This window comes from Diceros bicornis, chromosome 5 (genome assembly GCF_020826845.1).
Source record: "Diceros bicornis minor isolate mBicDic1 chromosome 5, mDicBic1.mat.cur, whole genome shotgun sequence".
In the NCBI taxonomy this organism is placed as follows: domain Eukaryota; kingdom Metazoa; phylum Chordata; class Mammalia; order Perissodactyla; family Rhinocerotidae; genus Diceros; species Diceros bicornis.
In genome coordinates this window covers 58,067,820-58,084,982 of record NC_080744.1, presented here as the reverse complement: position 1 = coordinate 58,084,982, position 17,163 = coordinate 58,067,820, and the positions used below count along the sequence as shown (strand labels likewise).

At 35.2% G+C, this 17,163-nt stretch overlaps 1 protein-coding gene across 2 annotated transcripts in view; it reads right to left on the bottom strand.

Moving 5' to 3' along the window:
• Nucleotides 1-17,163, bottom strand: part of USP3 (ubiquitin specific peptidase 3) — a 96,838-nt gene that overhangs the window by 54,856 nt on the left and 24,819 nt on the right. The window contains exons 2-4 of one of the 2 annotated variants that reach the window (XM_058541796.1): nucleotides 11,352-11,412; nucleotides 10,147-10,263; nucleotides 7,333-7,464 (exon numbers count right to left, since the gene is read on the bottom strand). In XM_058541796.1, coding sequence (XP_058397779.1) covers nucleotides 7,333-7,361 — 29 coding nt within the window. In that variant the 5' untranslated portion in view covers nucleotides 7,362-7,464; nucleotides 10,147-10,263; nucleotides 11,352-11,412. The remainder of the gene's footprint in view (nucleotides 1-7,332; nucleotides 7,465-10,146; nucleotides 10,264-11,351; nucleotides 11,413-17,163) is intronic. The other variant, XM_058541795.1, reaches the window with a different exon arrangement.

The window sequence follows — 17,163 nt, the reverse complement described above, 5'->3', positions numbered from 1 at the left end:
AAAGGCAAAACACTAGTCTACTAAGAGGAAATCTTCAAATTATTTTCATCAGGCTCCTAATCAAGTTAAAAAGTAAACCACAGAACTGAGCACCCACCACCCCCAAAATATTTATACATATTTGTATTAATAAATTATATATGCAAGTAAATCTAAATGAATGTGTACAATATAAAAAAGAAAAATTTTAGAGGAATAAGCTAGAGAAGATATAAACTATTTTAAAATGTCTTGCTATATCTTCATACTATTATTAAACGAATATCTGAAAGTACAATATAAACGTAGTGCAAGGTGTGACATTAACAAGAATAATATAAATTCATACTTCATATAGTTTTTTAAACTTTTTGCCCAACTTATCAGATCTGATTAGTCTGTGTTTTTATTAGATAGCCAATATTTTTACCTTGTAATGTGTTTGATGAGCTCAGAGTAAGAAAGTCTGTCAGCTTGCCTTTTTCACCAGTATTTGCATTATTATTATTGTTATTATCTTGCAGGGGTTTTTTTTTTGTAAAAATCTTTTAAAATGTGTATCTGTTTGATGAGGGTTGATTTTATAAAACTAAGTAAATCCATATAACTAGGCAGACAAAAAGCAACATACTGCAAAATGCTAAAAGTGAACAGGTGTGACCACACCACATATGAAGCTCTGATTCAGGGGACACTGAGTGGTTCATGTCACACGACCATCTAACCTACAGACCACTGACAGCAGGTATATTAAATATTTGCCAAAGCTTTTTTTATTTTCAAATGAAGGTTCTGAAATTTTCTTCCCCTACCCTCAAGCACATTATTTTGGAGACCGTTGCACTAAAAACTAGGTCCCCAGCACATAGCGGGGTTCTCAATGAATATTTATTCATTGAATAAAAGTAACACATCCGCTGCTCTGACTTCAACATTGTCCACATTATGTTTGAGGACCATCATGTAAATTAGACTCTGTCTCAAGTAAAGGTTTTGAATGTAAAAATTTGGTGGAGAAAGAGACTGCTTATAATACCAAGTTTTCGTTATAAAGGACTTATATCTTTGCTTTGTATCTTTCTTTAATACATTTATTCCTAAAGAGAGTTTATAGTTTTTGTCATTATGTGCAATGTTTTTTTGTTTGTTTGGTCATTTCCATTTTTAACTGATGAATGCCTATGAAGACAAAGCTATTAGTTTTTGTAGATTTATCATATATTAACATTTCAAAATTTTTTATTAATTCTACTTGTTTTCTACTCAAGTCCCCTTGAATTTTCTGGGCATTCTATTATAAAATTTGAAAATAGAAATAATTTCTTCTTCTTTTCCAATATTTATACTAATTATCTTATTTACTTACTGTCTTACTTCAATGGTCAGAACTGCCAAAACAATGTTTAATAATAGTGACAATCATGTAGACGATGATAGAAGGTATTTCTGTTCTAGTTTCTGATTTTAATGGACATAGCTTTAGTATTTTGTCAATTAGTATATGATGTTTGCTTTCTTTTTTGTGGTGGGAACTATGATATTTTAATAGTTTTATTTCATTGTTATTAGCAGTTTTTTAAAAAACAGAAATGGCTATTTATAAATGTACTTTTGCTTCTACTGGTACAATAAACTGGGGTTTCCTTTAATAATGAATATGTTGGCAGACTTCAGGTGAAATTAACTCAGTAATTATATAATTTTTCTTTTTGATACATCTTACTGAGTTAGAGTTGCTTTTTTTTTTATTTTTTAAATAATTTTATTTATTTATTTATTTTTCCCCCAAAGCCCCAGTAGATAGTCGTATGTTATAGCTGCACATCCTTCTAGTTGCTGTATGTGGGACACGGCCTCAACGTGGCTGGAGAAGCGGTGTGTCGGTGCGCGCCCGGGATCTGAACCCAGGCCGCCAGCAGCGGAGCATGCGCACTTAACCACTAAGCCACGGGGCCGGTCCTAGAGTTGCTTTAAGCTATAATTATTTGCAACTATTTTAATTAGTGAAATTGACTTATTTCCTTTTTGGAGTTTCTATCAGATGTTTGTCTAAAGGTTTTGAAAGTTGCATAACATTAATACACTCACGTTAAATTTTAATCGTTTGAGGCTGCACTGTAATATAACAGCCACCAGCCACATGTAGTGATTTAAACTTATATTAATTAAAATAAAACATTCAATTCCTCAGTCGCACTAGGTACTTTTTTTTTTTTTTGTGAGGAGATCAGCCCTGAGCTAACATCCGCCAATCCTCCTCTTTTTTTTGCTGAGGAAGACGGCCCTGGGCTAACATCGGTGCCCATCTTCCTCCACTTTATATGGGACGCCGCCACAGCATGGCTTACCAAGCAGTGCGTCGGTGCGCGCCCGGGATCCGAACCAGCGAACCCCGGGCCGCCGCAGCGGAGCGCGCGCACTTAACCGCTTGCGCCACCGGGCCGGCCCCACACTAGCTACTTTTAATTGCTCAACTGCTACCATATTGGATGGCACAGATACACACACAAAGCAGAGAAAAATCTCTCTCTCTCAGCTTTAAAATTCTAGAATTTTTTTTCCCATTCCTATTGTTAGTGCTATTGAAGTTACCCAAATCATAAGGTTCCACACTATATTCTTGAAGAACTAAGAAAATATTCCCAGACCAAACCATTCTTCATCCATCTGATTCAAGAAGCAATTATCGTACAAATGAACCTCATATTTTTATGCAACAGTAAAGAAACAAGTCCTTTAATGTACTGGCCACAAAGCGATTTTTATACAGTAAGTTGTGTATAATACTAACATCGAAAAAAACTCAAACAAAACAAAAACTTTTATGCAAAATGTACCCCTCAAGAAGGGGACAACGGCAGATCAGTCAATAAGTTTTAAGTTCCTTTCCATTCCCTTGCACAATATTTTGATATCTAGAGGCAAATTTGATCTCTGGTTTTATTATAAATGACAGATACACATACAGAAAAAAAAAAAGCTGATATTCTAGTGACCTCGTCTATTTGAAACCAGGAAAAGTGAAAATCCAAAAGAACTCCTTTAGAAAGCAAGCTTATTTTTAAATTCTCTTTTATTAAATTCTCATATATTGCCATCAAATAAGCCAATTTATTAGAAAATTAGAGTAATATCTGCAGAGAAAACCTATATGCTTTGTTAAAAGCAGACAAGTACCAGTAAGGAAGAGCATGTTTTCAGACCACCTCTATTAAAAAGTTTCTTTCTAAACTTCAAAATACTGTTTTTAAATAAACAAAACTCTCTCATTTCCAATCTTTACAACACTGAAAATTTGTGTCCAAATAGTTTATAATGATAGCCAACAAAAGATTTTCTCCTTTTTAATTTTTAATCACAACTGCCTTTGAATACAATTCAGTAGCAATTTAGGTTCACAAATAAGAACTTTCTTATTATTAGTTTTAATATTAAAATTGCTATTTGTTACAGGTGTTTAAAATCTGAAATACCAGTCTTTTTTCTAAACAAATCAATTGATTCACATTTCATAATATTACTTTGTTTGAAGGACTGCTACTAGGAAGGAAAAATTCTAGTAATTTAGTATTTCTTTTTTTTTAACGTATTTTCTTGTTTCCAGTTCTTTTTTTTTTTAATTTTTTTATTTATTTATTTTTCCCCCCAAAGCCCCAGTAGATAGTTGTATGTCATAGCTGCACATCCTTCTAGTTGCTGTATGTGGGACGCGGCCTCAGCATGGCCGGAGAAGCAGTGCGTCAGTGCGCGCCCGGGATCTGAACCCAGACCGCCAGCAGCGGAGCGCGCGCACTTAACCGCTAAGCCACAGGGCCGGCCCTAGTAATTTAGTTTTAATATTCCTTTTATACTTTTCTATTCTCAGAAATTCAGCTATTGTTGATAAGCTGACAAAACTATGTTAGATGTCAAAAATTATTTGTTCACTATTTTAAAACTATTAACTCCAAATGTCTATCTACATAAGAAATCAAATAAAAGTTTCTAATTTTAATCTTTATTTCTGTCCCACATTTCTATCAATTTTAATCTTTGGGTTTTTTCGATATCATAATGCATACCACATACAATTCCATTTGTACTTACTGGGGGGGAGAGAAGTTGGTATGCGAGGAAAGGAAATATTACTTAACAAACAATAAACTGAACACTAGCCCTTGTTTGAAAATTTGGGGAAGATTTTCATTTTTATTGAAATCTTCACTTACCTCTAGCTCAGTTAACATGATTTATCTCCAAAAGGAGTGGGTTTGTGCCAAATCAAAATTATTCCTTTTGGTGTTGCTTTCCCTCTTTTGAAATAGTGACCCGTTTCATGTTGTTTTATGTTGTTCTGTTTGGTTAATATGTGCTTCTTGTTGACACCCTGTTTATTTCAGACAGGAAGGGAGCTACTCTGCAAGAGTGTTCCTCTTGCGAGGTAAATGAAATAGCTCACATATGCCATGATTTAGGTCTTCTTCAGGAAAAATGTTCCCTAGCTCTTCAGTCCTCCAAGATGATCCGAGGATACAATGTTATAGATTTGGTGTAACCTTCCCCATTTTCAGAAGATAGTTAATAAAAGGCAACCTTTCAAACATATACTGCCTACTCTGCACCAGACACTGAATACTGAGAAAGATACAAAGATCTGACATATGGTTCCTACAGTCCCCAAGGACATTTACAAATAACCAATGTGAAGCACGAAATTACAAGTATCCCAAGAACTATGAGTTAAGGAGAGATTACGTCCAGCTACAATTGGAGCTGGAAGGGGCCTATGGGGACAGTTCAGTGATAACTTCATAACAGATACGCAAAGATAGGACAGGGCAGGGACTCTTGGAAAGGGGAAAATAAGTATAGAAAAACTGTAAGCCCCAGAGCACGTTTCAACTTCTTTAGAGCACAGAGCACATGGAAAAGGAGCTTTAATATTAGCTAAAGTCAAAATATTTTGACTACAAGCATAATAATTAATAAGCAAATAGGTTAAAACTAATACACAAATATTTTACCTCTGAAGCAAATCATTCGGTCTAACCACAAGAAATTTATGCACAGGAAAATTTACAAACTTAAGTGAAAATTACTAAACTGCATTGGAAAATACACACACACACACACACACACACACTCCCCCATACAGAAAGAAGAAATCTTTTTTTGTTTGCTTCTTAATCATAGTGAGGTGTGGGAAAAATGTTAATTTAAACCACAGCTTCATCAGTTTGTAACTGATTCCTTTCAGGCCATCAGTGTAATGCTACAGGGTGACTGCCTGGCATTTTGTTCTAAAACCCACAAATGAGACGGTAATGTGACCAGCTGCAGCTCCCTTCCTGCATTTCAGAAGCTCTGGGTGTCCACACACTTGCAGTTCTGTATAACTTCACACAAAAGACTGGCAATTGGCCAAGAAGCCTCTGCCATGGTGTATATTCCCCAAGGTTGAAGATCTGCCATTTAATTCAAATTCAGCCATGAAACACTGTGTACTTTAGCACACCATACCAATAAAAAACGAATTAAATTCCAATTCTAGTTAATAAAGGTATTCCTCCAAAATGTAATATATAAAGACATTAAAGTATATAATCTACATTTTTAAAGAGACTTATGAATATCATTCCACTCCATTAAAATAATTCTAAGATAATTCTTAAAATTTCCTCAAAGAGTTACCATTAGCTCATAATCTTACCAATAACGAGAAAACCCACTGCACAGAGATTTAATTGTATTTCCAAACTTCCCCATTAAGCATTTCATGCACATCCTAACTGAAAATCAAGGAGAATGTTTTCAACATCTAGTATGTATAGGTTAACACGAACTACAACAAATGATTGTGAGACAGACACCTCACGAATGATCTTAATTTCTGCTAACGAGAAATACTTACAACCTTACAGAAACCCATGGTTCTGTCAATTAGATAGCTATGTCATTCCTGAATGAAAAGGGGAAAAACTAATGAGACCTCTTTAACAGCTTGGCTAATGCTTAACTTTCGTAGGAAGGGTGTTTTACAAGAGCAAATAACAATACACTGAGCACTAGCCCTTGCGTGAAAATCTTGGGAAGATTTTCATTTTTATTGAAATCATCATCTACCTCTAACTTCTCTCTCTTCCAGGTCTGGACATCTTCCACACAAAGCATCACTGAAACAGTAGTGATCTGAATGACTAAACCTTAGGATGTGTTATTCAATAGCCACAATTTAATAATGTTAAACCTGTCAAAATTTAAAAGACTTGGGAAGCCACTGACCTTTTTTTCTTCTTTTTGATAGACACCTTTCTACAACACAATTACCAACTAAGATAATTAAGAAAGGATTAGCACACAACGTCAGCAGAAAGTGTGAATTAAAAGTGATATATGGACTTTAAATCCCCATCCCTGCTCAGTACTGCCTTCATGTGACATTCAAGGGCTATACGGAAAAAAATATCTCCAAAGGGATCCTTTAAATGGCTTGTTTTTTTTCTATTTTTCCTTCAATGTCAAAAACCTTTTGAATTGAGAGTAAACTGACTAAAACAAGTATAGAATTATTCATCATAATTTACTAGTCAAAGAAAGAAATTTGCTTCACACAGAAGTTAAAAAATACACCGACTTTCTCAGCATACCAAAGAGATATGGACTGTTAAACATCACTATAGCCTAAATAACCTAGTTCTAAGTAGTCACAAACATAGACACTTTATTGTCATGTACACGAATCAGACATGTATATCATATTACAAGGAGAGAACAGGGCCTCCAATCTCCTGTTAAAGAATGTGACACTTTAAAAAAATTGCCTGAAAGGCTACACAAGAAAATTTTGACATTTATCTACAGAGGAGTAAAAGAAGAAAGTGGAAGTGAACTGGGAGAGGGGAGACCATCAAAATAATTTTTTAAATAAAGAAGTTAAATTTTTAAGATTATATAACAAAATGTTTACTGGACAATAGGAACACGTTTTTGTTTTCTTTTTTAACATGGGTTTTTATCATATTATTCTTCAATTAAAAACAAAACAAGAGAAAGAAAAGGAATCATAATGAACAAAAACAAAGAAATAGATACTTTTCGTTTCCCTGAGGCTTACGGGGATGGACAAGGAACAGGGGATGGGAAAGAAAGGGAGCCTGGAAGCTGAAGAGCACAATGCAGAGTAAAACCTGAACACATCAGGACAGGGACTCCTGACGGCTCCAGTCCCCTGCGAACCCCAACAGGACTAAAAGGAGGTAACAGCAGTAGCAACCGGCTTAGAGACTGGGGAGGAGGAGAAAGAGCAAGGAAGATGAGAAAACACTTGTACACACGTAATAAGGAATATCATTTCCAGAAAATATTAATACTTACCAGTATGTACTATAGCTACTGCAATCCATACACACTGTGTGCTGAACTTTATCTTGCTTTTCTGATTTCTTATGGTTGGTTAAGGGTGTTTGTGCATCTTCATAATGTTTTTTTGCATGGCCATTCACATACCTTATAAAAACCAAATGAAAATTTATTTTAATCTAAATATTGCTCTGGAAGTTAAAGCAGTAGAAGATGATGATAAAAATTAGATGGTAATTAAATCAGAATGAGGAAGAATTCTTCCTTATAAGAGCATTCAAGCCTATAAGAGCATTTAATCATTTAGTGATTTATTAAGCTGAGTACTTAAAATATGCTCCTTTTTTTGCAATCAAATGTATCACAGTCAACTTTTAATTATACACAAGACTAAGGCCAGGCAAGGAAAGGAAAGGAAAGGCATTATCTATGCAAATAAGTTTCAATACCATAGATATTATCACTTATCACCTCCTTTGCTGATGCTTTTGCTTTAGCTTTTTTCTTTTTCTAAGCTTTTCTCACACTGCTAACCGCCAACTCAGGCTATTATCAAAGACAAACTTTGTAAACTAAATTACTAAACCACTTCCCACAGGGCCATAGGCTCTGCTTGGGTTGCTGCTTCATATAAAACATGAGAGTATGGAATACTCTGGATAATAACGGAAACAGGATAATCTTCCATCTCTTTCTCAACGCTATGGCTTCAAATCTTTTATTTTAACACCTGAACAATCAGCTCTACTCATATGGAAACGCGTTTATTTAGAAAAAATCCAAACAAAACACAAATCACCTTAAGCTTATATAAACCGTTATTTTTCTGCCCGGACAAAGATAATCAAAGGTTGACTATACTCATAAAAATTTTATAACACTTTCCAACTCATATTTAATAAATCGTTGTATTATACAAAGCAAAATGAAATTGAAACCGGTTCATATGCACATGGTGTGCACCCAAATTCATCTACACCTTCACCTAAATACTGTATAATGCTATAACTGACCACTACTATGAAGACCCTTATAAAACAAAAACTTCCCAGCTCCTAGATAGCAGCCAATTTGTAGAAGGCAAGGCCTAATTGAAAACTCAGAAGGGTCAAAACAAATGCTGGTTAAATGGTACCAAAATAAACACACTCAGAGAGTTAAGGTAACATTTTTGTCATGAAGTGCCTTACTGGTACAGGAGCAACACTTACCCTGGGGAAAGCAGGATGGGTGTGTAAGTAGGGAGGATCAACTTTAAGCCCAGCCTCTATACTCCAGGAAAGCTGGAAGCATTAGAGGCACTACTAACCTCAATGCAGAATTTTATCATGTTCTTTTCCCATTTTTTCATTGAAGTAAACATAACCAACACTTGTGTACATGGGTCCTCTGTCCACAAAAGTGATTTTTAAAATAAAATAAAATGATTAAGAGTATAAGCTCAAACACCAGACTGCCTAGGTTCAAAAGTAGGCTTTATCATATGCTGGCCACGTGGGCTTGGGTGAGTTACTTAACTTCCCTGTGCTTCTGTCTTCTCATCTATGAAATGGAGATATTACTACTTATATCTCATGGGTTGTTCTGTGATTAAATAAAATAATCCATGGCTCAGAATGCACGGATGGATGAATGAATGTGAGCAATTATTTTATTCATATTTTCCTTTATATGCTTAAGTAATATTTATTCCGAATCCAAATAACATAATTGCTTAGAAAGTGGTCATATTAAGCACATACTTCGATATAACACATTGTATAGGTCAAGAAACATCCAATATGTAATTAAAAAGGTAAACTCTAAGGCATCATATAGGTTCAATATCTAATCAGCTCAATTTCCTATGCTTATATATATTTATACTGTGCCATCAAAAACAGTAATATTTATGAGTACCTTCAGAATCAAATAAAAAGCAATACTGAATAATAATAATAATAATAATAAAGGTATTACCACTTTCAAGTCTTTGAACACTGATAATTTGTACATAGTACATATAGTTCATTTAGCCACCAGACTGTAGTCTCCAAATGTACTAGACGTTTAAATCATTACTGTAAACGTCAGTGATGAAGTAAGAAATGTATTACTGCTGACATTAAGATTAGCAATGCTTTGGCTAATACTCAAATACATCAACCAGAAGTTAATAGTTATGTATAAACTGGCTAACATAAAAATAAATATTTCCCTCATCTAGTTTTAGATTTTAACTAGACAATTTGGTCTAAAAAGGAAAAGTGTCAATATATATGTCACAGATTTCTAACAACAATTGCAAAAACTTGAAAAATAATTTAAATGGGATGGTGTCATGAACACCAATAGAACATATAACTCAAATATGCTACTGATAAACTATGTTTCCTAGTTAAAAGAATATTCAATTTAAGACTTTCCTGCAGACAAGCGGTCTAAAATTACCAAAATTCAGAATCCTTGGCAATCAATACCCAGGATTACATGATAAAAGAAAATTAACCAATCAGCTGTGTAAAATGAAGATCCAAATGCAGGCTACTCTCCTTATCTGTTTAATCTACTTGATTATATTTCTCTGAAACAATGTCAAATTTCTAAATTTACGATTGCTTGCATTTGGAAACAGACTACCAGCAGAGTCTAGAAAATTTTCAACTGATTTTTTCAAAACCTACTTAGAGAACTGTTTGTTGCTTGCTATTAAGAACACTAATCTCTTGACTTTTTGAGAGTTTGTGAGGTCTTTTCCTTGGCATATGACCTTCAAGATTTAGGCTGTAGAGCACTATGAGACAAGTGGAGAACAGAACTATATAAATTTTATTGCATTATAATTCTCACCTCTCAAAATCTAGGAGAGGAATCTGTCTCTTCAACTGCAGAATTTAAGTGCTTCTACTTTTCTTCTTTTTTTAAAAAAATGTTATCTGTACAAAGTATTTTCAGGTTCCCCAAATCCTAGAGATTTCAAAACCACAACAGCCACAATTAAGATACGCATTTAACATTTTCCAAAGGTACTCTTAAGCGTACATGGAAAAAATACTCAATTCCAGGACTCAAAATGTGAAAAATCAAAAGTTAACTGAACAAAGATGCTCTCTTCATGCATGCGGGTTTAAAAATAACAATGGGGAGACAGTTCAAATAAATCAATATAGATTTCAGCCGGTGTGACTTAGTACGATTTCCCATCTCCTTGCAGCTAAGCTATTAACTTCTGAAGTACATTCAAAGTAGGTTTTCTAAGCTAAAAGAGCAATAGAAATAAATGCACTACTACCAGGCTAAAAGAACACAAAGGTTGATATTTATTTGATTTTGTGTTAGAAGAAAAGAGTTACTAGAATATTTAAGTAATGTCATTTTGAAGCCAAGAATGGGAGGAAATGCTCAGGATGAAAGGGGGGTGGGGGAGGAGGTAAGTCTCTGCAAAGCAAAAATGTCCTAATGGAACAATGAAACATTTGGTAGATCTTAGCAATTAATAATGAACTCCACAGTGAGACCATTTTCCAGGGAATTCCTTTATCTGTAAATATTTTAGTGTTTTGTGATATCTGAGATTTGATTCAAAAGTCAGTCAAGATGGGGATGGAGTGGGAAATAGATCAAACAAGACTGGCCATGTGTTAACTACTGAAGCTGGGTGATGGAAACATGGGTTTCAATTATACTATCTCTCTACTTTTGTGTAGGCTTAAATTTACCCTAATGAAAGGTTTAAAAAACAACTGTAAGGTAAATTTTTATTTCAAGATTTCAAAGTTCCCTTATTTCATCTTTTAAAATATTACTAGTAGATTCTCTTGATCATCAAATTAATTCTTCTGAGTATCAATATAAAAGGTTTTTTTCCCCTAGATTTTCCTCAGTTCTCTCATGAACAAAGGGATTCTATTGGGAGAGGAAGCCCTACAGAGAATTATACGCTATGATTAAGCAATGGTGCTAAATAAATCCAAATCAATAAAAGCCTGACATAAAGCTTAAAGGCAAACTGAAAAAAGCACTTAGGGTAGAGAGGTAATAAGCATGTCACTTACCTTCCACAGTGGACACTCGAACAAGTCAAACAGACCCAGGGGCTTTTGTTGGACCGGCACACTAATGAAAAGAAAAATACACAATATACCAATTGTATCATATTATTTCCCAGTTTCTCCTCTGATCTGCAATATCATATCCTGTGATTCAGTTATAAACTCCATGGCTGTTTAGGTGTACTGAAATCACAAATCCCTGCTTTGTGAGTGCATGTACACAAAATGGCTGCCCAATTAACATCATACTGAAAGGAATTTAAATAAATGTCCGCAACAGCTGCTTATTTTAATTGTTGACTCAACTCAAATAGTTTAACCACAAGTTAAACACATACACATTTTTCTCCTTTATCACTTATTCCTTTTTACCACAGTCTCCAACAAGGTAATGACAGTCTGTTTTCTTATTAAAAACATTTTTAAAGTCTAATTTTTTAATCATATATCTTCGCCATGCAGATCATATACTACTATAAATGACACCTCTTTCAGTTTATTTAGTGAGAGGCATAACCTAAGGATACAATTAGGAAGACTAAGCCCAGTTTTTCCCAAATTCATGTCTCAGTTGCATAAAACATAATTCTAAATACGGCAACTGCATATAATTCTTGCTGAGGGTGTATCAGGACATTAATTATTACAGTTTAGGGGTGGGGCAGGCAAGAAGGGGTATGGAAACTTTTAAAATATTGGCTATAATTTTGCTGTTTACTCAATTTTCAATTTAAAAAAAAAAGCCCAGTAAACATAACAATGATTTTCAAAAGGGAAGGGATATACAAATCGCCTGGAAAGCTTTTTCAAAACATGTATGTTTTACTCAGACAGAGATATCTACATTGAGGTGCAGAGAGAAGGACAAAGAACATGTGTATTTTGAGAAAAGCAGCTTCCCAGGTGACTCCCTAATACAACCCCTTGAGAACCACTAGTCAGTCTCCAAGGGGCAATGGGAGGGGCACCACAGCACAGCCACACACTCAGGATTATAATAAATCCACCACCTGGCACATAGTAGGTCCTTAATAAACACCTGTTGAAAGAAAATTTAAATTTCTTAGTCTAGGATAGCAAGCTCTTCCAAGACCTGGCCCATTATGACAGTCTTTCTCACTATTAACAAAAATTAACCAAAACTGGAAATGAGGTGAATCAAGAACTGCAAGCCCTTTCAATGTATAATGAAACACTGTTTAATAGATCCTCCCAAAGATATGTAATTATAGTACCATTGTTTGACCTGCTGCTTACTGTTTTTTTTTTAATAATTTTTATTTATTTATTTTTTTCCCCCAAAGCCCCAGTAGATAGTTGCATGTCATAGCTGCACATCCTTCTAGTTGCTGTATGTGGGACGTGGCCTCAGCATGGCTGGAGAAGCGATGCGTTGGTGCATGCCCAGGATCTGAACCCGGGCCGCCAGCAGCGGAGCACGGGCACTTAACCGCTAAGCCACAGGGCCAGCCCTACCTGCTGCTTACTGTTGATTAAGACCCAAATTCTATGAAGTTACAGGTTGACTTGAAGATTTTCATTTGGTAGAGACAATTTCTGTCCAGCAAACTCCAAAGGTTATGATTTTACTACCCTGTAGGACATTAACCAATTTTGTATCTAGTCTAGCAATTTATTTCAACGTTCTTTCTTCAGTGTCTACATACACTCAATTCCTCAAATGCCCTTGGAATCACTTTTACCATCCTGCTGGTTCACTCATTAATGAATCTCTGGCATAGGTTCATTCTATACGTGTATGGGAGGGAAGAGGAGGGCAAGGAAGAACAGGAGAGCGCAGTGACATACTACCCAAGGGACAGGGCTCTAACTATTTTTGAATATAAAAGCTCTGAGTTTTCATATTCCAGTTAGCCAAGGGCCCTACCTTTCCTTACCTCATTGACACCTTTACATTAACTGCCACAGCCATCCTGAAGGCACGCATTTGAGTTTTTGACTCGATCCGGTCCAATCCTGTTATATGCGCATGTAAGCCACACGACAGAAAGGCTGAGAAGAATACCTGCCAAACTGCTAACAATTATTTTAGGCAGGTACCTGAGAAGACTATTGTGAGGGGAGATTCCTGGCTTTTTATTTGTACACTCCTGTGGTATTTGATTTACGGCAGCAAGAATATGATATTTTTATAGCTTGAAAAGAAAGTCCTTTCAAGTATATTTTTAAAAAGAAAAATAAATTAGAACACAGTTACTTGACAGGTATTCATGGTTTGAGGTATAATTTGGAAGACTGAAAACCTACAAATATTACAGTTTTGTCCTCCAGCAAATTTCTCTTTTTCTCTTAGTAAATATGAAGAGACATTGTAACTCAATCTGGGAAAAAAAAAATGATGAAGTTTAATATTATCCTGAAATAAATAATTATATTACCATAGTAAGTTTAGGCCCAACCTTTTAACTACCTAGAGTTGTTCTTTTTTTTTTTTTTTAATTATGAAAGGTTTTTTTTCCTCCTTTAAATGAGAAAAAGAAAATCTAGAGCAAAATCACTGTTAATTTGGTATGTTTCCTATCAAGTGTTCCTTTTTCCCCTTATAACTGTAAAGATATACACAATACAATGTGCACACAATTTTGTGATCTAATTTTTCCGCCATCAGTATACTGAATGTATTTATGTTACTAAATTTAGAACAATGTATTCTAAATCCAGTCTTATAATATCTCAATTATCTCATAAAGTTTTATTAACTTTTTATTTTCTCAATTTCAAAATTTAAAAAAGGTACTCTAAGGCTGAGAAGAGGAAGGAATGGGAGTAACTGCTTAATAGGTATGGGGTTTATTTGGGGGTGATGAAAATGTCTTAGAACTAGATAGAGGTGGTGTTATAGATGTACTAAATGCCACTGAATTCTTCCCATTAAAATGGTTAATTTTACATTATGTGAATTGCACCTCAATAAAATAAATAAATAAGTAGGTACTTAAGACAGGGATGAGGAGAGAGAATAAAAACAAATAAAATTTTTGGGCCAGCCCTGGTAACCTAGTGGTTAAGTTCAGTGTGCTCCACTTAGGCAGACTGGGTTCAGTTCCCAGGCACAGACCTACACCACTCAACTGTCAGTGGCCATGTGGCAGCTCACATATAAAAAAAGAGGAAGACTGGCAGCAGATGTCAGCTCAGAACAAACCTTCGTCAGCAAAAAAAAAAGCAGGAAAGTTTCGACTTTCAAGAACATTGGAAACAAGTAACTACGCCTTTTAATAAATCTCAAAAATTTCTGAGTCAAGAAATCCAACTTCTTTTATCATGAATATTTACAATAAGAGAGTTAAGACAATGTGCGATAGGCTATTTAAATGACAGTATTCTCTGAGGGCTTAATACTTTCACACTGGAAAAACATTTGAAGGCTAGGAAGCTATAGAGAATAGGTATGATGGGGGATTCTGAAGCCATTTGTTGCATTGCTTTGGGGAATATTCACTGTTTATACACATCTGATCTAAATTAAGAATCTTTAATGTATTTAAGGCAATTATAGAATAGAATGAAAAATATTGGCTTTAAATTAAACAAACTCAATTATTGCTTAGAACCGATCATAGCATGAATAAATGAACGCTACAAATAATCTTAAAATTATTTATTTTAATCACCTTAAGGGGAAATATCTTACTATAAAAGAGAGTCTCAATTTATAGACAGATGAGTTTCAAAAGTTTATCTGTAGGATGAACACGTTTCCCATGGAAGCCATGGAAACAGTATTAAAGGTTTCCAGGCTCTTCTATAAAACTCTACATGAACCATAATATAATTGATATGGGGTTTATTCTGGGGTGTTGAAAATGTCTTAGAACTAGATAGAGGTGGTGTAGATTTACCAAATGCCACATTTTTATATACATAAAAAGTAAAACCATATAGTCAATAAAAATATTTTTAAGCTATGAATATACATTCAGCAAAATGTAAAAATATTAAACTGAAGGTTTTTAATTTTTTTTATCTTAAATGCTCATACTTGAGAGAAACAGGGTAATAAGGATGGAAACTTGTACAAGTTCAAAAAGATAAGTCTGAGAACTTATAAGTGCTCTTTTTATGACACCTAATTACCCTTCAAGGTGATGTCAAGGCAAGGAAGCCACGCAGTGCATTTCTCACACTTACTCTTGGCCACAGCAGAGTGACTGCAATCTCATCAATGGAGTCTTCTCTTCTTTCATTTTAGATTGTAAAATTTCCTCAAAGCAACTCTCTCCTCCAGCAATCTCTCCTGTTTACTTAGATTCTCCCAGCCCTAAGCTTAGTGTCTCTTCTCTCAACCCCTGGGCATCTCAGTCTGGAGGTTGGTACTAGACTAGGCTCCCTCCACTCTCTTCCTTCGGCTATGGCCTCAGAACCTTCCTCAGGGCCTGTTCTCACCTCAGCCACAAGCTCCGCAAGTTGGCACATGGGCCCCTTTGGAGGGAGTGGGGAATCCTGATCCTCTCCTGAGCTAAGGCCATTCTCCTGAAGGTAGAAGCTAGGCAGAGGAGAGGAGTGGAGGAGCCCCATCCTCTGAAACACGCTGACACTCACGTCTTCTTCCAAAAGCCCCCAAAAGCTTTAACTCTCCTGGAAACTGGGAGGTGAGAACTGATGCAGCACAGGGGAAGAGGGAGGCATCCCAGTGATCTACAGATCAATGTAGTTTTCCTCCCTACTATTCCTGTGAAGGGAATAGTCTACTCCTTTATCAAAAGATAAAGAAGGGCAGAAAACTAGGGAATTCTGTGCTTAAAGGGACCTATTTACACACGAATGTTTCCAGGTTGCATTTAGAAGACAAGGAATTCATAAGACAAAATGGGATCCACGCTGAATATAATGTTCTTTCCACATAATCACTGATCTTCAATATCCTTAGTATTCACCACATAGAACCTAAAAATAAACAGTACATTTGATATTCAAGGCCTATCAACAATTCTCCTGGAATTCTAAAAATTTTTTATAAAACACGCACTACTGCTTATGATACAACTTAGTCACTGTCTCTATACACAAAATAGTTCAAGCACACAGCACTAACAGGCAAGTCATTTATAGTGCATCCACTATTCAATAGTTGCTTCAACTGGTAGAGAGGCTCTTTATCTTCTTAAGAATTCAGAAAGGTGAGGATCCAATGACCAGGACTCTAGTCTTGGCTCTACCGTCACTAGCTACAGAACTGAGAAAAATCACTACTATTCTGGGCCTATTTCTTCATTGTAAAATGAAGACTAGGTGATGAGCATGTCCCCTCTAATCATAAAACTATTCAAAGAATATAAGGCCAAAAATAGATGAAACAATCATATCATTCTCCCCTATAGATAAAATTCTTCCAACTCTACTCTCCACCTAATTTTCTTAAAAAGCTTAACAAAAAGATTAATTGCTAATGTAGTATAATTTTCTAAATCAATGGCTTTCAACTTTTTTTCCTGCTTCCCACTACCCGCAAGGGGCAAACACATTCCAAACACATTGCCCATCAGTAATAGCAACTCATTGCCACAATGGGGGTGGGAAGTGTGTGGAATTACTGTTCAAAACCGTTACAGACAAACATGCTGCCATGACAGTGAAACTCAGAACAACCGCCAACACACAAATTTTAAAGTGCTACACTCTAAAAATATTAGCAACCCATAAGAAAACATCCATAACATGTGTTTTTAAAAAAGCAAATTCATTTTTATCTAGTTAATTTATCTAGTGGATACTATGTGCCAGGTACTACTGCAACCACTTTATGCATATTACTACATTTAATCCTCTACAATCCAATGAGGTACATGCTATT